The 21604-nt window shown below is 48.8% G+C and overlaps 1 protein-coding gene across 5 annotated transcripts in view; it reads right to left on the bottom strand.

The window, feature by feature from the left end:
* The window catches only part of SNX29 (sorting nexin 29), a 593890-nt gene that overhangs the window by 503319 nt on the left and 68967 nt on the right, over positions 1-21604 (bottom strand). For all 5 annotated transcript variants that reach the window (XR_010110475.1, XM_034939805.3, XM_034939806.3 and 2 more), the window contains 4 exons: positions 20535-20605; positions 18382-18630; positions 14780-15155; positions 4982-5100 (listed from right to left, as the gene is read on the bottom strand). Coding sequence is in view for 4 of the 5 variants with exons in the window: in XM_034939805.3 (XP_034795696.1) it covers positions 4982-5100; positions 14780-15155; positions 18382-18630; positions 20535-20605 (815 nt within the window). In the remaining variant the exon portion in view is untranslated. The remainder of the gene's footprint in view (positions 1-4981; positions 5101-14779; positions 15156-18381; positions 18631-20534; positions 20606-21604) is intronic.

The raw sequence follows: 21604 nt of genomic DNA, 5'->3' as shown, positions 1-21604 counted from the left end.
GGCCCCACGGCCCTCTGTCACCCTCGGCACATCTGGCAAGGTCTTGGCTACAGTTCTCACCTCCGTGAAGACGACAGCGCTCAAGCCCTCACCTCTAGCCCAGACCTGTCTTGAATCTCAGTCCCACATCTCTAACTGCCTTCTAGAAAGCTCTACTGGGATACCCTGCTGTGCCTACCAACAGATCCTGACCCTCACAACCCCATCTTATGTCGCACTAGGCTGTAAGCTCACAAGAGCATGGCACCCACCCTCCATCCCATCACAGAGCCAGGGGGATCCAAGACTGCTTGCTCAGTGCCCCCAAAATGACCTCCTCCTCTTGGCTCACCAGTCGTGTCCACTGCCCCGTGGTCCAAAGGCTCCATACCATCTAAGAGGCCTTCTACGGCAGATGCCCCAGTTCCCTGTCATCCTTGCTAATCTAACTCACGCAGAGTCAGACTACATTCCCTGAAGCAAAGACAGGGACTCCAACATGCAGAGTGGAAATCCACAGCTGGGGCAAAGGCATGGATCCACCCAGCATTCAATGAGAACGCTCAGTGAGGACACAACGTCCACACGGTCCCAGGTGATTGCCCACGGGCCCCTTCACGATGCACAACCACGACTGGCTTGTACTTGTTGTGGGCCTGACGCTCTGGGGTGCACACAGCATAGACCGTCTCATCCTTAAGGCCCCCAAGACAGATACCGTTATCTAATTTTACGGATGAGGAAATGGATCCCGAAAATTTAAGCAACTTGTTCAAGATCACAGAACTAACAAGTGCAAAGGTTTGAACCCTGGTCTGTCCAATGGCAGAGCTGAGCCTGTACCCACTTTAGCATACAGGCCTGCATCCAGTGATCCAGTGGGAACACTGAATAAAGAAAACCAGGAACCCCAAACAGCACACGACCCGTATAAGCTGACTGGGAAGCACAACCAGGGCAGTGTCTGCCCAGCCACCGCAACACTGACAACCAAAACAGTAAAACTGCCCACTAAGAGCTAAGTGCTAAAACCAATCACATCAGATTATGGCAGAGCCACCACAGTCTGTCCTCAACCTCAACAAACAACTTCCAAGATCCAACGTGAGGACAAGGAGAAATAGAACTTTAGACTTGATGGGGAAACAAAGGGTTTGAGGACCCAAGGTTTCAAAGGAACCTAAGAAAGCCCTTGGAAATTGTGCATTTCCTAAAACCCAACACTAAATACAGGACCCTCAATGAAGAGATGAGCAGTCATATCACCTTGTACTGACAGGTGATTTTTCACCCGTTTACTATTCCCACTCAAAATAAACCTGGGTAGCTCTCCCTTCCTTGCAACTGGAAAGCAATGCTGGTGAATTTGCTTTGCTCAGGTATAGACACCACATACTCCCAGAGGAATCACGCATGGTCCCCAGTCCTCATCTGCTTGTCTGGGGTCTCCTCTTGCAACCTGGGGTGCTGTCCCCTTCTGTGAATGGCTCTGTCACCCAAGAAAAGCAACTCCAAAACTCCTCCCTAAACCACAGTTATCTCTTCCAAGATTCAAGAGAACTCCTTTCAGGGTTCCCCCTTCTTTGCTCCTTTCTCCCTCCCAACACTCAGCTGCAGAAAGCATCCTCTCCCAGCCAGTGCCTTTGCCTTCTCTAACTATCCCCCCTGGCAGTGACTGCAAAGGCACCAGCGTGTTCAAAGATGACAAAAGTCTCCTAAGGTGAGGAGCCCTCCATGTGGGAAGTCTCCATTAAAAGACGAAGTGGCTCCAGAATGAGAGGGAATGTCAGAATATCTCTAAGGAAGGAAGATGCCCCTCAGAAGGGACAAGAGGCAGAAACAGAGCAAAAGGAATGGAGTCTCAGGAGAAATGGTGGCGGTGGCCACCTGGGCAGGCAGGCAGAGTCTTGGCACCAGTCGGCCCCACACCTCCCATGGAAATGGGGCATCAGGACAGAAGGGACTTGATGCAACCTGGCGTCCCAATCAGGCTACCCATTCCCCTGGCTCTGAGTCCAACATCCTGACACAGTCCTGGAATAATGTTTCTCCCTATGCCACGTCCTGCCCCTGTGCGCAGCCCCTGGGCTGTCCCAGCTCACAAGCCCCCTGACAGCATCGTTACTGCAGTGAAGGGAAATGCTGGCTGACGCTGGCACACGTCATCTCCAGAGAGTGCATTCGACATCAGCTGGAGCTGGGGTCCCATCAGCAGTGAGAAGATGGAGCTGACTCTGCGAGCTGACAGCCGGGTGTGGGACCACAGGAAATCTGCAAGGACTCTAGAGGCTGATGGGGAGCTACCTTCCCTGGAGACACTTGCTACAGAAAGCCCAGAAAAGTAGGAAGAGCTCTGGGTTCTCTAAGACCAAAGCCCAACATGCACGAAAAAGGAGACCCGGATGTCTGATGGTTCAGGCGGCCCAGCTAAGCGGCAAAGGAGCTGACCCGGATGTCTGATGGTTCAGGGGGCCCAGCTAAGCGGCAAAGGAGCTGCCAAAACAATCAGACCACCTACTGCAAGCACCTCACGGTTCCACAATAATTCAAGAACCCAACTACAAGACCCCTCCATGGGGAACGGGACAGGGTGAGCAGGAAATTGGTTCATGAGACAGAGCCTGTGAACACACATTCAAAACTCCCCAGGGGTCCTAGACACATCCTGGGACCACCTGCTCTCTCCCAGCCCCTGCCCCTCCTCAGATGACCTGCCTGCATCTACACTGCTGCTGAACAGGCATCAGCAAGGTCACCAACCCCGTAACCTTTGGCTATTTGGACCATGGATGGTCTAGAAATGCAGGACTTCGGTGGCCTGGCCTGCAAACATGAGCTAGGCCTACGAGATTGTCACTTTTAGGGGACCTCAACTGAGACCCATGAGAAATTCCAGTTGGTATGGAAGGTCATGTGACTGAGGCATGGTATGGGCCAAGGAGGGCATGAGAATGAACACGGAGCAAAGACGGACTAGAAAAGGCCAGGCACGGTGGCTCACGCCTATAATCCCAGCAACTTTGGGAGGCCAAGGAGGTGGATCACGTGAGGTCAGGAGTTTGAGATCAGTCTGGCCAACATGGTGAAACGCCATCTCTACTAAAAATACAAAAAGAATTTAGCCGGGCATGGTGGTGCATGCCTGTAATCCCAGCTAATCTGGAAGCTGAGGCAGGAGAATCGCTTGAACCCAGAAGGCGGAGGTTGCAGTGAGCCAAGATCATGCCATTGCACTCCAGCCTGGGTGACAGAGTGAGACTCCACCTCAAAAAAAAAAAAAAAGATGGACTAGGAAAAGAAGAGGTGGGCAGACCCCCATCAGGAAGTGGAGGGAGGCCACATAAGAAAGATGACAGCACCCCACCAAGTCAAGAAAGCCCCCTCCATGCCAACGCCCCAGCTCCTGGGCCATGGACAAGATGTCCCTGAAGCTCTCACCAGGGGCCTTGGCATGTGCCTGGCACCTTCCCCAGATTAACTCAGGGCGCCTTCACTGTGGATCTCAAAGGTAGCTGATATAATCACACCCCCCACTCTCACAGGACTGTGCTGAAGAGCAGATGAGTTCATCAGGGTCAGCCACACTGCAGTGCAGGGCTCCTTTGGCTTTGCAAATGCTGGCTCTCATTGTCACTGTCATCCCCATTTTCCAGATGAGGACACAGCAACTGACAGACAGGAAGCACTCAGCCTCATTTAACAGCCAGGAATGCTGACGCTCAGAGCAGTAATGCACTCAGGCTTACTCAACTTTCTAGAGCTAGTACTGCATCTGACTGGCCCCGTCCTGCTGCCAGTGACTGTCCCCGCCCTGCCTCTGTGCTTCAGCTAGTTTGAGTAGGTTTATGCTCCCTGCCAAGTGACAGGAAGAGTCTACACCCCAGTTCAGAATTTCAACAGCTTCCTGAGTGATTAGTGGGCTCCAGTCATAATTTCCTAAATCTGGGCCCAGAGAAGGCACATTCGCTTCCTAAGAAAACGAGGAGGCGCCTAAGAAGGTTGGGCCAAGTCTTCTCTGACCCAGCGGTGTTCTGGGGGCAGGGACAGCAACTGGGCACTTCTCTGAGCCAGATGCTGTGCCAGCTGCATTACACTGCACCCCACGGGCTAGCTGGGATCAACCATGTCCTCCCCATGACCTGCACTAAAGAAAACAATAACAAACCACATGGGCACGTGCTCAACCGTGTGGAATGGTGGAAAAATGCTTACCCATACCAGAGACATATTTGTTTATTTATTTATTTATTTATTTATTTATTTATTTATTTTGAGACAGAGTCTCACTGTCACACAGGGTGGTGTACAGTGCCACGATATCGGCTCACTGCAACCTCCACCTCCCGGGTTCAAGCAATTCTCCTGCCTCAGCCTCGTGAGTAGCTGGGACTACAGGCACACACCACCATACCCAGCTAATTTTTGTATTTTTAGTAGAGACAGGGCTTCACCATGTTGGCCAGGCTGGTCTCAAACTCCTGACCTCAGGTGATCCACCCGCCTCGGCTTCACAAAGTGCTGGGATTACAGGCATGAGATATCGCACCCAGCCCAAAAACAGCTTTTAACCAAGCTACTTCCTGATCCCCAAGCACTTTTCTGCACAGGGTGGCAGGGCCTTTACAGACAGGGGTTCAGTTACCTTCTTGCATCTCCAAAGAGGCAAAATCGTCATCACTATTTGTGGTCAGCTTTTAAACGACCAAGTTCAACGGGCCACTGGTAAGGGAGAAAAACAGGCCTGCAGGCCCTGGTGACTTGCCAGCTGGTTCAGCCCAACACTCACTCCACGGAGAGCACCTCAGGATACCCAGGTTCAGGGAGAGAAGCCAAGCCCTCTCTCACTTCTGCATCTCAGTGAGCTCCCCCTGGCCCTGAACCACACCCCGACTCCCGCGCCTCCCGGCTCCCATTCCTACCTGTCCAGGGAACTCAGACATTCCTGCTGGTTCTCAAAGCCAAAGCTCTTATTGGAGGAAAGGAGTAATCGGGAGACACCCACCTGCTGGGCTGTAGGAGCCCACGCCACTGACAGGGAAGAGGATGTCGGAGTCATTGTGCAGCACCTTCAGCGGAGCCCAGCTGTTCATCTGGGAGAGGCAGGTGTTCCCTTCCAGTGGCCTAAGGTGAAAGAATACAGCTGCAGGACAGGCCAAAGAGCCCAGAGGCCGCATGACTCACCAACAAGCATCCACAGCACCCTCCTGAGAACTAACCAGGCCAAGGCAGGGCTGAGAACAGAAGGAGGTGTGGGCTGGGAGGTAGAGCGTGGAGTCCAGATCCAGACCTCTTGCATTTGTTCTCTCAACCAGTGTTTACTGAGCACCTATTATATGCCAGGCACTGTGCTCCCTACTGGTGGCAAAAGAGCCAGTGAATACTGTTGATCCTGCCCTGAGGGAGCCTGCAGTCTGTTGGGGGGCATGAACATGAACCAAATAATCCTGCAAGAAGCTGTAAATGGCATCTCAGATTGTGGAGGAAGCTCATTCCAGGAAGGTCATGGAAGGCTGCCTGGAAGAAGCAGGGCTTGAGGAGGGGAGCTGGAGGAAGCCCAAGCCACCGAGTGAAGAGGAGGGACAAAGGCTTGGGGAAGGGGACAGCACATGCATCACAGGCCATCTGCTCCACGTTCCGAAATGACAGCAGCCACCTGACCTAGGGCTAGTGTTGCTCCGCCTCGCTGCATCTGAGCCCCTCGTGGGTAAAAGGACAGAATCAGACCAGTCACGTCTGGGTCCCTTCCAAGAAAGGGGGTCGGCTCAATTATTAACCATACTCATATGATCTGTTATACTGTCACCTTACCCACAAAGTACAAATCTCTAATGCGTGCCATCTTAGAAACGCCAGGCGGTGTGGTTGGGTTTGTTTGGGAGTAATTGCCCCTGCAGCACTTGCCTCTGAGCAATCAAGAAATGTTAATAAATACCTGGAGGTATTTTTGCAGTATAGCCGTCCCCCAGTATCTGCATTACATCTGTATCAACCGTTTCAAAAAACCCCTGCAAATCTGAGGATGCTCAAAGTCCCTTGTTTTGTTTTAGAGTTGGAGTCTTGCTCTGTTGTCCACACTGGAGTACAGTGGCACAATCATAGTTCACTGCAACCTTGAGCTCTTGGGATTTGGCAGAGCCTCCTGCCTCAGCCTCCCGCCTCAGCCTCCCGAGGAGTTTGGACTACAGGTGTGAGCCACCATACCCGGCTAATTTTTTGTTTTGTTTTGTTTTTTTGTGAAAACAGGGTCTCCCTATGTTGTCCAGGCTGGTCTCAAAATCCTAGCCTCAAGCGGTCCTCCTACTTCAGCCTCCCCAAGTGCTAGGATTACAGGCATAAGCCACCTCGCCTAGCCTGAAGTCCCTGATGTAAAACGGTGTAGTATTTGCATAAGCACACCCTCCCACATATGTACTTTACATCATCTCTAGATTGCTTATGATACCTAATACAATCCAAATGCTATGTAAATAGTTGTTATACTGTATTTTTATTGTATTATTTTTATTGTGTTTTTTTTGGTAATATTTTTGATCCACAGTTGGTTGAAACCATAGATGCGGAACTCACGGATGCAGAGTCCATGGATGCAGAGAGCCAGCTGTACTGTAAGGTTTAAACATCATTCTGTGTCTCAGTAGATAAAGAAGACCAAAGCAGATCATAATCATACCTACTTAAGAAGGGGAGTGCAGGGGCAGACAAAGGGAAGGGAGGCAAAAGAAGAAAAAGTGTGTGGCTTGTCCAAGGCCATCAGCACTAAGCAACAGAACCAAGGCTGTGGGACTGGAGCCCAGGTCTTCCAAACTCAAGTGCACCGAGTCGTCTCCTGCCCACAAGTGACATTACTTAATATAGTTTGTCTTTACGTTAGAGCTACTCTAAAATCAACAAATATTTTCTGTAATAGACCAGAGAGTACATATTTCAGGCTTCGTGACACAGTCTTCTTTCTTGGTGTCTCTTAATAACTCTTTAAAAATGTAACAACTGTTCACTGCTTGGGGGCGGGTTTGGTCCGCAGGCAGGGATTGCCAGCTCCTATTTTAGAGGCTTGTCAGGTAGAAGTCTCCTTTCAGCCCTCTCTAGCTTTTGGCCAGACATCTGGCACAGAGCGAGAAGCACAGGAGGAAATAATCCTAGCAGAATTTTGCAAGATGGATCATTCAACCATGCCCATACCACAATGAGGCTTTCAGACAGCAGGGTGGGGGCAAAAGAAGAGCCGCTCCTGCGACTGTCCTGGCAGCGAGCCCAACCTGGGCGGAGAACCAGATGACCTTGGCTGTGCCTCTGGAATCTGTCAAGAGGCGCCCTCCTGAGGCTCTGACCTGGCCACTGGTGACCACGGAGCCGGCACCCAGAGGTGGTCAGGGGCGCCCTTTCAGGAGAAGGCAGCAAAAGCAGACAGTCCTTTCTAGGCCACTCCACTGCCTCAGGGCAGGTGCGATGTTCTGCTGCTTTCTAAGATAATTCTTGACCCTTCCCCACAACATATGCAAGTACAAGGTGAAGCCAGGCCCCAAGAGGATGAGGTTCCAAACCCGAGAAGTGAGCCCCAAGGACCACCGCCTCAAAATGAGTTACATTAAAGACTGCTGGCCAGGCCAGTGGCTCACATTTATAATTCCGGTACTTTGGGAGGCCGAGGCAGAAGGATCACTTGAGCCCAGGAGTTCGAGCCCTGTCTCTAGAAAAAATTTAAAAATTAGCCAGGTATGGTATTGCACACCTGTAGACCCAGCTACTGGAGGGGCTGAGGTGGAAGGATCCCTTGAGCCTGGGAGGTCGAGGGCTGCAGTGAGCTGAGAGCATACCACTTCCTCCAGCCTGGGCCACAGATCAAAAACAAAACAAAAAACAAAAAAACCCAGGCCGGTTGCTGTGGCTCACACCTGTAATCCCAACACTTTGGGAGGCCGTGGCGGGTAGATCACCTGAGGTCAGGAGTTCAAGACCAGCCTGGCCAACATGGTGAAACCCCGTCTCTACTAAAAATACAAAACTTAGCAGGGCGTGGTGGTGGGTGCTTGTAATCCCAGCTACTTGGGAGGCTGAGGCAGGAGAATCACTTGAACTCGAGAGGCAGAGGTTGCAGTGATCTGAGATCCCGCCACTGCACTCCAGTCTGGGTGACAGAGCGAGACTCCATCTCAAAAAAAAAACAAAAAAACAAAAAAAAAACACCAGTGGGCCCCAAGGGCTACTGCCTCAAAATGAGTGACATTAAAGATTCCTGAAGCTGAGACTGCCTCAGTATCTGGTGCCTTGATTGGCTTAAAACCACTCATTATTACAACTGTTGCTCCTCAGCAAGACAATTAACACATGTTATTTGAAAACTTAGAAAATGCCCAAAAGAAGAGACAGAAAAAATAAACCACCCAACAGCCACATTATCCAAAACATTACTGTGTCAGACTCAGTTTCCCACATGTCTTTTTTTCTTTCCTGCTGTGCGGACTATTCTTTACACAGTTGTAATGAAGCAAAATGTTGAGTTTTTTATCTTGTTTTTTCCATTCAATATTAACTCATTAGGCCAGGCATGATGGCTCACACCTGTAATCCCAGCACTTTGGGAGGCCAAGGTGGGCAGATCACCTGAGGTCAGGAGTTTTGAGACCAGCCTGGCCAACATGGTGAAACCCCATCTCTACTAAAAATACAAAAAATTAACCGGGAGTGGTGGTGGTCACCTATAATCCCAGCTACTTGGGAGGCTGAGGCAGGAGAATCGCTTGAACACAGGAGGCAGGGATTGCAGTGAGCCGAGATTGCGCCACTGTACTCCAGCCTGGGTGACAGAGCGAGAACCCAGCTCAAAAAAAAAAAAAAAAAAACATATATATATATATATATATATATATATATGTATATGTATGTATATATGTACTCATTAGCTCAGCTTCATAACACTAGATACTCTTAAACATCATTTGAGATGTTTGAGATCCTAAATGTTAAAATGTCAAGGCTTAAACTATAAAATCTTCTGCTGTTAATCGTCCCCCTGTGGCTGCACATTTAGGTCAACTCCAGTGTTCTGCTTCTCTGAATAAGGACTTTGGTATCTAGATGTAGCAACTTTTCCCTGAATCGAGGGTATGTTCTCTGGGCTGCTTCTCGCACTGGGACTGCTAAACGAAGTGGGATAAACATCCTTAAGTTCATGCCAGTTTGTCAAACTGCTTTCCCCCATGGCTATCAACTGCTCCCAGCTCAACTGCTTCCAGCTGTCTATGAGGCCAGCCCCTGTGCACCATCCCTGCAGCCTCATTCATCCCACAGACACCAAGTGGATGCTATGGGATGTGCCAGGAACTGAGGACTCACTGACAGCAAGATCTTTCCCTTCCACCAGGGCGCCAACCCAAGGTCTCTGCAAATACGATGGGCAAAATATGGAGTCTTGTTTCACTTTGCATTTGCTTAACTGCTAGTGAGATGCAGAATAGCGAGACGCAGCATATGTTTGTAGTCCTTTCTGAATTATGTTTCCCCCTACTTCCCTACCGGTATCATAGAGCACATATAAAGTGATTTAAAAAGCCCCATCTGGGCCTGGCTCAGTGACCCATGCCTGTAATCCCAGCACTCAGGGAGGCCAACATAGGAGGATCACTTCAGGCCAGGAAGTCAAGACCAACCTGGGCAATGCCTTGAGACCCCAGTTCTATAAAAAATTAGCTGGGCGTGGTGGCATGCACCTATAGTCCTAGCTACTCGGGAGGCTGAGGCAGGGAGATCACTTGACACTAGGAGTTCCCTGAGTTGAGGGTGTGATCAGGCCACTGCACTCCAGCCTGGATGACAGAGCAAGACCTGTCTCAAAAAAACAAACAAAGAAACAAAACAAAACAAAAAAAGAACGAAAGAACAAACCCTGACCGTAATAAAAATACTATCCCTTGTAAAGAAAAATACAAAACGCAAAGCTAATACTTATGATAAATACAGAGGCAGACGAAACTAGACTTCTTCAGACATCAAAGAATGGGTTAATGACCAGTAAACCAACGAGTAAGCCTAACTTTGATCAACAGAGGATCTTAAAGACAACAGGGCAGCAGACTCTGCCAGACACTGTGGCAATCCACAGTGAGCTTCTCCTGGTCTGGCTACATTCCCCTCACACATCTGCTGTGCACCAGCCCCCCCAACCTTCCCTGTGAACACTAGCTTAGAATCAAAATCAAAGCATTACTCAGCAGGCCATCCCATCACTCCGCTGTGTCTTCCCCAGGCTGCTCTGTGGAAGGGTCAATCAAGATCCCTCTTAATGCCAGGGAGAGCTGTCCAGAGTCTGCAGGAGGCCCTCTGGCTTCAGAGGGCCCAGGCCAAGTGAAGGTCACCCTGCACTGTGTTGGGCATTTACACACAATGCTGGGGGCTGCCTTGGCTCACACACCAGCCTCACCCATGGGGCTACACTCAGTGGCATCAGCAAGCAGCATCTCCTCAAAGGCCCAGATTACAAAGTAAAGGCACATGGCCAGGTGCAGAGGCTCATGCCTGCAATCCCAGCACTTTGGCAGGCTGAAGCAGGTGGATCACTTGAGCTCAGGAGTTCAATACAGGCCTGGCCAACATGGTGAAACCCCATCTCTATTAAAAATACAAAAATTAGCCGGGTATAGTGGCACACTCCTGTAGTCCCACCTACTCTGGAGGCTGAGGCAGGAGAATCGCTTAAACCTGGGAGCAGAGGTTGCAGTGAACTGAGATCGCACCACTGCACTACAGCCGGGGCCATGGAGTAAGACTCTGTTCCAGAAAAAAAAGAATAAAGGCACTTGTGAGGGTTAATTGTATGTGTCAATTTTGCTGGGCCACAATACCCAGGTATTTGGTCAAACATTATTCTAGCTGTTTCTATTAGATGAGATTAACATTTAAATCAGTAGATTTTGGGTGAACCAGATTACGCTGCATAATGTGGGTGGGCTTCATGCAAGCAGTGCAAGGTCTCGATAGGAAAAAGACAGACCTTCCAAAGGAAGAAGAAATTCTGCCAGCAGATTGCCTCTGGACCTGAACTGCAACTCTTCCCTGGGTCTCCAGTCCACACACCTAACCTGTGGATTTTGGACTTCCCAGCCCCACAATCACATGAGCCAATTCCTTAAAATAAATCAAGATAAGACCAGGCGTGGTGGCTTATGCCTGTAATCCCAGCACTCTGGGAGGCTGAGGTGGGTGGATCATTTGAGGTCAGGAGTTTGAGACCAGCCTGGCCAACAGGGTAAAACCCCATCTCTACTAAAATCACAAAAGTTAGCCGGGTGTGGTAGGTACCTGTAATCCCAGCTACTCGAGAGGCTGAGACACAAGAATCACTTAAACCCAGGAGACAAAGGTTGCAGTGAGCTGAGATCGTACCACTGTACTCCAGCCTGGGTGACAAAGCAAGACTCCATCTCAGAAAAAAAAAAAAAAAAAGAAAGGAAACAGAGACACAGAAACAGAGATAGAAATGGAGTTAGAGGTACAGATAGAGGTAGAAATTGAGAAAAAATAGAGCAGGACAGAGAAGGAACTATACACATCCACACACAGAATGTCCGCCTCAGCCCCACCCCACTGGTTCTGTTTCTCTAGAAAGCCCTGAATAACACAGCAGGTCACAAGACTTGGATGCCAGGTACAAAAACATTCATACCCTATGAGCAAGAACAAGGCTGCTGAAAAGCTGCCCTAACAAACAGTTCACTCGTAGGAAAAAAATCTTGCGTGTGAAAATATTCATTTGAGATCCGCTGATAACAAAAAGCAAAAACAAAAAGCATCAGCATAAATACCCAACAAAAGGGGAAACATTTCACAAGTCATAATATGTTGATCTGACTGAAAGGCAACTGCGTTAGCCACGGTTCTGCGGAGAAATGGAACCAAGGGGTGTGTGCCTGGAGAGAGAGACACAGAGAGATACAAATACAGGTTTATATTGAGGAACTGCTCCACACAACTGCAGGGACCAAGAAGTCCCATGATCCGCAGTCCACAAGCTGAAGACCCAGGAAAGGTGGTGGTGTGGTGACAGGAAAGCTGGTGGTGTGGTGACAGGAAAGCTGGTGGTGTGGTGAAGTCCAAGTCTGAAGCCTGAGAACCAGGAGAGCAGATAGTGGGAGTCCCTGGCCCAGGGCCAAAAACCCATGTCCCAGCTGAAGCTAGCAGGCGGAAAGGAAAGAATCCCTCCCTGCCTTCACTTGTTGTTCTGTTCAGGTCTTCAATGGATTGGATGAGGTCCACCCACACTGGGGAGGGCTATCGCCTTTACTGAGTGCACCAATTCAAACACTTCCCTCACCCAGAAACATCCCCACTGATCCACCCAGAAGCAGAATATTCAATCTGGGCATCCCACAGCCCAGTTAAGTTGACACACAAAATTAACCATCACATCAACAAATCAATATTCATAATTAAGTAGAAACATGAAAAACATTTGACAGAATAGCTGGGCACAGTGGCTCATGCCTGTAATCCCAGCACTTTGGGAGGCCGAGGCGGGCAGATCACGAGGTCAGGAGTTTGAGACCAGCCTGGCCAACATGGTGAAACCCTGTCTCTACCAAAAATACAAAAATTAGCCGGGCGTGGTGGCGGGCACCTGTAATCCCAGCTACTCGGGAGGCTGAGGCAGGAGAATCACTTGAACCCTGGAAGCAGAGGTTGCAGTGACCCGAGACGGCGCCATTGCACTCCAGCCTGGGTGACAGAGCAAGACTCCATCTCAAAACAAACAAACAAACAAAGGCTGGGCACGGTGGCTCACGCCTGTAATCCTAGCACTTTGCGAGACCGAGGCGGGTGGATCACGGGGTCAGAGATCAAGACCATCCCGGCTAACAGGGTGAAACCCTGTCTCTACTAAAAATACAAAAAATTAGCCAGGCGTGCTGGCGGACGCTTGCAGTCCCAGCTACTCGGGAGGCTGAGGCAGGAGAATGGCATGAACCCGGGAGGCGGAGTTTGCAGTGAGCCGAGATCACGCCACTGCACCCCAGCCTGGGCGACAGAGCAAGACTCTGTCTCAAAAAAAACTGACAGTATAAGCTTTGGATTACAGCATACCTGAATCCGAATCTCAATTTAGCCAATGGCTTTCACAAATCTTGCCTCTCTATGGAATCCTGTTCTTCTGTCTGTAAAATGGAGGTGATACCCATGAACCTCATAGGGCTGCTAGACGTCTTACAATACAGTGTATAAATCATCTGCAGCACCTGGCATATCTCAGATGATCAATAAGGTAACACTACTAGTACAAGCATCCATGCAGATGAGGACTAGAGTAAAAATAAAAAACAATAATAGGCACAGTCTCATCAGAAAAAAAGAAAACCCTAATATTGTAACAACATGAAAATGAAAATCTTAGGGCTAAGGGTATACTGCAGCCTAAACAATACCATAAGATTTAGGTCAGATAGAAAGATACATTTCTGCATATTCATTTTACACTTTTTATTTTTTTGTAGAGACGGAGTCTTGCTGTGTTGCCCAGGCTGGTATCAAATTCCTGGCCTTAAGCAATCCTCCCGACTCAGCCTCCCAAAGTGCTGGGATTACAGGCATGAACCACTGCACCTGGCCTCATTTTACACTTTAATGGACTGGATTTTGCAGTAGTCATGATTAGGAGGGCACTGCGCACCACAAAGCCTAAGAGGTAACTAGCTTATTTGGGGTATTTGGGGATTTTTTTTTTTTTTTTTGAGAAGGACCTTCTCTCTTGCTGCCCAGGCTGGAGTGCAATGGCGTCATCTTGGCTCCGCCTCCCATATTCAAGCGATTCTCCTGCCTCAGCATCCCAAGTATCTGGAGTTACAGGTATGCACCACCATGCCTGGCTAATTTTGTATTTTTTTAGTAGAGAAGGGGTTTCCCCATGTTGGTCAGGCTGGTCTTGAACTCCTGACCTCAGGTGATCCACCCACCTTGGTGTCCCAAAGTGCTGGGATTACAGGTGTGAGCCACTGCGCCTGGCCAACTCCACTGTTAAGGCAGCAGGTGCAGGCAAGTTACGGCTATTCACACCCCTGCAGATAAACACAGAAGTCACCATACCACAACTATTCTCCTAACGCTGCCTTCGTCCTGAGCTTCCTGTGCTAGTGGCAAGTCAGATGCAAGGAAAATCCAGAGTAAAAATAAAAAACAATAACAGGCACAGTCTCATCAGACTGTGAAACCCTGTGAACCCTGTGAAATGAAAATGACAGATGTATGTATAAAGCAAGAATTTCAAGGCACACATTCTGACATTAACTTTGTATTAAGTGCCCTCAAATGTACTCCCTTCCCCTCTTTCAGTTCTCAGGGGAAGAGCAAATAATACTCCTTCCAAATAACACTCCTAAATCAACACCTGAAGAATGAATGATACCCTGGGCAAATATAAAGCTTGCAGACCTATTTTACCCAATACCATAGAAAGAGAAAACAGTGAACTTAACCCCCTCATTAAAAGTGCAAGGGGAGGCTGGGCGTGGTGGCTCATGCCTGTAAACCTAGCAATTTGGGAGGCCAAGGCAGGCAGATCACTTGAGGTCAGGAGTTTGAGACCAGCCTGGCCAATATGGTGAAACCCCATCTCTACTAAAAATACAAAAATTAGCTGGGTGTGGTGACAGGTGCCTGTAATCCCAGCTACTCGGGAGGCTGAGGCAGGAGAATAGCTTGAATCCGGGAGGTGGAGGTTGCAGTGAGCTGAGATCACGCCACGGCACTCCAGCCTGGGGGACGGTGAGACTCCACCTTACACACACACACACAAAGAAGCGTGAGGGGAACTTACTTCTCGGGCGACTCCGAGTGGCCCCTGTGCTTCCTTCCTGATGAGTTTCCATACACGTCATCTTCGTTTTCATCCACATCTTCATCATCGATGCTTTTCACATCAAGCTTCTGGTACCCAAACTCCCCGTTCAAAGACAGGGAATCAATTTTCCAGGAGTTGCTGCTCTGACTTCCATTGGAGTTAGGCCCGAAGGGGCTTTCAAAGGCGGACATGATATTGACAGAGGAGCGGTCGGAGTTGTCCTCTGAGCTCTCCCCTGCCCCAGGTGTCTTTTTAAACACGTCCCCAGAGTTCTGCTCATCTTCCTCATCATCAAATGAGATTATGTTGGTCACTTTCTTTTTCTTCTTCCGCTCCTTTTTGCTTTTGGCATCTGGCAAAAAAAAAAAAAAGATACAGTATAAGAAAAAGGAGGCAAGACAAAAGGATGATGGAACCAACTCACCTCCAGGTTATGGAAAATACTATTCGAGTGAGAAATACACTGTAACATGAATTCAGACTTTTTAAAATCCTCAGTGAAAATCTGTGTACAGAAGATTGAGCAGAATGGATGCAGGCCTCTGCCTCTGATTTAAATAAACACACCACAGAGCACACCTTGAAACTGTTCCTTCTAAGCAGTCACTTTGATGCGAAGGATGCTACCATTACCAAAATGATCTTCAATGCTTCACTTTGGAAAATATTCTCATAGCTGGTAGATGAGACCAGGAGAACCAGCTGGGGGGTGTAGTCAAGGGTTGAGCAGCCTCAAACTCCTGCCATTCCTGAGCAATGCCCCTTTGCAATGGGTCTTTGTGGCTCCTCCCAGCCAGAGGTGATGTCTATTTCTGCACCCTCTTGAATCTGGCTGGCGTAGTGCTCTGCTTTTTTTTTTTTTTTTTTTTAAGAGTTGGGGCATCTCGCTCTATTGCCCAGGCTGGAGTATAATGGTGCAATCATAGCTCACTGTAACCTCAAATTCCTGGGATCAAACAATCCTCTGCCCTCAGCCACCTGAGTAGCTGGGACTACAGGTGCATGCCACAACACCCAGCTAATTTTATTATTATTTGTAGAGATGAGGTCTTGCTGTGCTTCCCAGGCTAGTCTCAAAACTCCTGGCCTCAAGCAATACTCCCACCTCAGCCTCCTAAATTGCTGGGATTATAGGCATGAGCCACCATGCCCTGCTTTTACCAAAAGAATGTGGCAGAAAGGGCCGGGCGCGGTGGCTCACGCCTATAATCCCAGCACTTTGGGAGGTCAAGGCGGGTGGATCACCTGAGGTCAGGAGTTCAAGACCAGCCTGGCAAACATGGTGAAACCCCGTCTGTATTAAAAATACAAAAAAAAAAAAAATTAGTTGGGCGTGGTGGCAGGTAATCCCAGCTACTTGCGAGGCTGAGGCAGGAGAATTTCTTGAACACGGGAGGCAGAGGTTGCAGTGAGCCAAGATTGCGCCATTGCACTCCAGTCTGGGTGACAGAGCGAGACTCTTTCTCCAAAAAAAAAAAGTGGCAGAAATAACACTGTGTGAGTTCCAGTAGCTAGGCGTTAAAAGGTCTCAGCTTTGCCTTTGCTTTCCTGGACAGTGGCCCTGACCCCATATATAAAGAAGCCAGTTCAGCCGACTGGAGGATGAGAGGCTATGAGTAGAACCCGAGCTGCCCCAGCACTGATTCCAGACACGTGGATGGGGCCATCTTGGATCTTCCAATCTAACCACCAGCTCCCATGAGTGAGCCGAAAGAGCCCAGCAGAAGAGCCACCATGCCAACCCACACAAAAAAGTAACGAACTGCAGTGGTTTTAAGCCGCTACATTTTGTAATCACTTGTTATATAGCAAATGTTAACTGAAAAAGAAATCAAGCTTGCCTTAGTGACCAGCACTCACAGAAGACACTTTGTGCCCCTATTTTAATCATCACACTTGGATGTAAGACACTTTGAGCCAATTCCAAAAATCCAATCTGTCTAAACCAATGTGTGATGCGGTGAGGCCTCACTGGTATAGCACACTCTGAGATCACCTCAAAAGCAGAGTTCCAAAAATGGGTGGGACTGCTACTCCTGTGGGTGTAGAAATTTCAGTGTCTGTTACACAAAGCTGTCAACAGCCCTATCTCCTACAAGGTTCATGCAGGGTCTCTGCTGGAGAAGCACAGGGCAAGACAGACAAGGCCACTGTGTACCAAAGACACCACGGGACTCTGCACTTTCACCATGAATAATTCCAAAGGGATGGCCACAGTTACTGCCTTGTTTCAGAGATTTGAGAATACTAAGTACTTAAGCCCAAAATTTCCAATTTCAACCAGGTGCAGTGGCTCACACTTGTAATCCCAGCACTTTGGGAGGCCAAGGCAGGAGGATCACTTGAGGCCAGGAGTTCAAGACCAGCCTGGGTAACATGGCAAGACCCTGTCTCTACATATATACACATACATACTACAACAAAATTTCCAATTTTGCTGTAGTAACATCTTAATGTCCCAAAGGAATCAAAGGGTATTGAAAACTTCTCACCAAATTAATCTTAACTGAATCAACTTTCTTTTTTTATATTTAATTTTTTAATTAAAATTTTTTAACAACAGGCTGGGCACAGTGGCTCACGCCTGTAATCCTAGCACTTTGAGAGGCCAGGGCGGGCAGATCACCTGAGGTCAGGAGTTCAAGACCAGCCTGGCCAACATGGGGAAACCCTGTCTCTGCTAAAAATACAAAAAGAAACCACGCATGTTGGCACACGCCTATAGTCCCACCTACTCAGGAGGTTGAGGCAGGAGAATTGCTTGAACCCGGGAAGTGGAGGTTGCAGTGAGCTGAGATCATGCCACTGCACTCCAACCCGGGCAATAGAGTGAGACTCTGTCTCAAAAAAAAAAAAAAAGAAAAAGTTAAAAAATTGAGACAGGGTCTCACTACTTTGCCCAGGCTGGTCTAGAACCCTTAAACTCAAGCAATCCTCCTGCCTCGGCCTCCCAAAGTGCTAGGATTATAGGCATGAGCCACCACGACCGGCCTGAATCAACTCTTTTGCTTCCCCAGAGCCTAGAGTCAAACCTGACAACTCCTCTCTCTCCTGAGGCCTTAAATGCCATCCCCAATCAGAGGCAAGACCAATGGCAGATGTTCCCCATAGCAGTCTATGCTTGGCTTTCATCCCTTTTATCCTAAGGATCATAAATTATATATTTTGTCATGAACTACCCACCCACACCCATCCCAAAGGAGACTGCAGGCTACCTGCTGGCAATCTGTCTTTCCTATTCGGCTCACCGCCTAACACACAGAATACGATGAAGGAACAAATAAAGGAATGAATGAATGAGGATCAACCTCATCTGGCTCCCGGTGTCTCTCACACCCTCACTTTCCGTTTGCTATGGTTGAGCTGTTCATTTTTCCACCCGGCAATTCTCACATCTAGGTAAGGCCGTCAGAGCCCTTTCAGAGTGAATGAGGATGAGAAACAGAAACACAAATGGAAAACGCAAGTGCACTGGACTCCATTCCCCTTGGAATGACTTTCAGATGACGAGGTATGTCCACCCCATCAGCCACATTCTGATTCCCTCTGCTCCGCCTCGAGCACCGGTTCCCACTCACCAGCACTGACATTCCTGGACACGACAGGCAAGGGGTCGGTCTCCTGTTCAGGTTTGATGAGGATGGAGACGGCAGAGGAGGCTGTGATCTCCCTGAACAGGCTGCTCACTCCTTGCGTGGACTCCTTCAGCAAGGAGGTCACGTTCTGCGTTGACTCCTTTAAGAGGTCTGAAACGGTGGGAGCAAACTTACTCTGCCCGTTCAAATCCTTGTTGTCGATGTTAATCGCAAAGAGTATGGAGTTCAGACCTGCCCAAAAAAAGGGAAAAGTCTGGAGTGCTTGCTGATGGGCAGTCATACCACCAACAAGAGAAGACAGCTGCAGACAACAGAGTACAGAAGAGGAGACAGGTTGATCTTAAATAGGTATAAAAATACCTCCCATGCGGACGTTGCAGGGAGCGAAAATCGCGCCACTGCACTCCAGCCTGGGTGACAAAGCAAGACTCTGCCTCAAAAAAAAAAAACCTCCCATGAAACTGGGGTCAGCAGACATCCGTTATCATGGGAGTTGAGTCATGCCACGTTCTCTCCCTAACAGCCAGGAAGATGAATATGAATAAGAAGTCAACTGGGAGGAGGTAAAGGCACAAGTTCCGGGATCAGGCTGCCTGGGGGTGAATCCCGGCACTGCCACCTACTAGCTACAAGACCTTGATCCAGGCTGGGCACGGTGGCTCACACCTGTAATCCCGGCACTTTGGAAGGCTGAGACAGGCGGATCACCTGAGGTCAGGAGTTCGAGACCAGCCTGACCAACATGGAGAAACCCCATATCTACTAAAAATACAAAATTAGCCGGGCGTGGTGGTGCATGCCTATAATCCCAGCTACTCGTGAGGCTGCAGCAGGAGAATCGCTTGAACTCAGGAGGCAGAGGTTGTGGTGAGCCAAGATCCCGCCACTGCACTCCAGCCTGGGCAACGAGAGTGAAACTCCGTCTCAAAAAAAAAAAAAAAGACCTTGGTCCAGCAACTTAGCATCTCCCTGTACTCCAGTCACCTTATCTGTAAGATGGGGACAATATTATCTTCCTCACAGGATTGTAAGTATTAAAGGCAATCACTCACAAAACACTCAGCTCCATAAACCATCAAATGTGCACTGGTTAACATCATCATCGTTACTGTGGAAACTTACATTGGGCATCTTATGATCTACAAAGGAAATTATGGTCAAATTCTTTTTCTCATCAATGGACAGGACTAACAACCCCAGATATATGAGATTTAGTTTAAATTTTCAAGGAAAAACAAAAAGGAGGCAACAAAAAACTTGGAAAGAGGAAGCAAGTTGCCCACTTCAGTCCGGCTGATTCCACCTTTCACCCTTTGAGTCAAAGGGCGAACAACGTAACAGTCCACCGACTAACATCAACCCAGGGTCTCTCCATGTTGACACGTCATGTGTGCGACTCCTGATCTCACATGATTCTCTCACAGCCCCATGAAGATGACTGCTGAGACAGCATGATTCCCACCTCACAGAGAGGAAAGAAAAGGCAGCAAAGCTTACGGCATCTGCCCCAGGTCACCAGGCAGCAAGGGGTAAAGCCAGGATTCAAAGGTAGGTCTCCCACCTCCAATTCCCCGCAATGTATATTACATCTCCAAAGCCCAGCTAAAAACCTTCAAATCTTCACTTTCTCTGCCAGGGTCTCACATTCTAGATAAATGGACCCAACACTGTGGTCGGGCATGGTGGCTCACACCTGCAATCCCAATGCTTTGGGAGGCCAAGGCGGGTGGATCACTTGAGCCCAGGATTTCGAGACCGGCCTGACCAACATAGTGAAACTCTATCTCTATTAAAATACAAAAATTAGCTGGTCGTGGTGGCAGGCGCCCGTAATCCCAGCTTCTCGGAAGGTTGAGACAGGAAAATGACTTGAACCCAGGAGGCGGAGGTTGCAGTGAGCCGAGGTTGCATCACTGCACTCCAGCCTGGGCAACAGAGTGAGGCTCCCTCTTTAAAGAAATAAAAATTAAAAAACCAACATTCAGTCCTAGTAAAAGAAGGACAGCAGCAAGTGACTCATTGAGTTGTTGAGGGACAGAAGAATCACAACACTCCATGGCGCTGTGGAACTGCCCCAAGGCAGCCCCTCTGCCAAGTGTCACAAGGCCCTGCACCCTGGTCTGGGCCAGGCTTACCTGCTGCCATGGTAGGAAGCATACTGGACCTTTCTTCATCCATCACAAAAGACCAGTCTTCATAAAAAGTGCTGCAGATTGAAAGAGAAAAGGAAATCGTTCTTAGCAGTGGTTCTCTGTGTCCATTAACCAGGAAATTCCATTAGACGGCTCCCTGGAAGATCTGCACCTGGTCACCCCAGGAGGGATATGATTTGTCTGAGGTCTCTGCTGGTTTAAAGCTTCTGGTTACAAACAGAAGACTGAACACTTACATCCTACAACTTCCTCACTGGTCTCCCTGCCGACCCTCAGCTTTAGAGTACTAAAATAGACATGATATGTCAATGCATTTATAAAGCAGCAAAGTAGAAGGGAGCTGTCAGGTGGGTGACTTCCACTCAAGCAACGTCCCCAAGAGACAGACAGGAAATCCAAGCCTGCCAACAGGGCTTGCCTGATTTGCCTAATACAAGAAGAGACCATTTCAGACAGAAATTACAGAGCCTCTACGGCTTCATCAACCAGGGCATTTAATATAATGCCTGCCTTGGCCAGGCACGGTGGCTCACACCTGTAATCCCAGCACTTTAGGAGGCCAGGGGGGAGGATCACTTGAGGTCAGGAGTTCAAGACCAGCCTGGCCAACACAGTGAAACCCCATCTCTACTAAAAATATAAAAAATTAGCCAGGCATGGTGGCAGGCGCTTGTAATCCCAGCTACTCGGGAGGCTGAGGAAGGAGAATCGCTTGAACCTGGAGGCTTGGTGAGCAGAGATCGTGCCACTGTACTCCAGCTTGGGCGAAAGAGCAAGACTCCACCTCAAAATAATAATAATAATAATAATAATAATAATAATAATAATAATATAATGCCTGCCTAGGTTACAGACCTGAAAGCCCACATTATCCTTGGAAAAGGCTAGAAGGCTAAAAATGCCCCACAAATCTAGATGGCAGTTGGGGTAGGGGTGTCAAGGAAGCCTACAGGGCCTGTCCAAGGTCATCTGGCCAATAAATGGTCCAGCCAGGGCTTAAAAGCAGGTCTCCCGAGTCCAACTTCCAAGCTCTCTCTGACTTCCTGTTAAGT

Source organism: Pan paniscus, chromosome 18 (assembly GCF_029289425.2).
Source record: "Pan paniscus chromosome 18, NHGRI_mPanPan1-v2.0_pri, whole genome shotgun sequence".
Lineage (NCBI taxonomy): Eukaryota > Metazoa > Chordata > Mammalia > Primates > Hominidae > Pan > Pan paniscus.
Note: the sequence above shows the minus strand (reverse complement) of the source record. Positions and strands in the feature narration are given on the sequence as shown.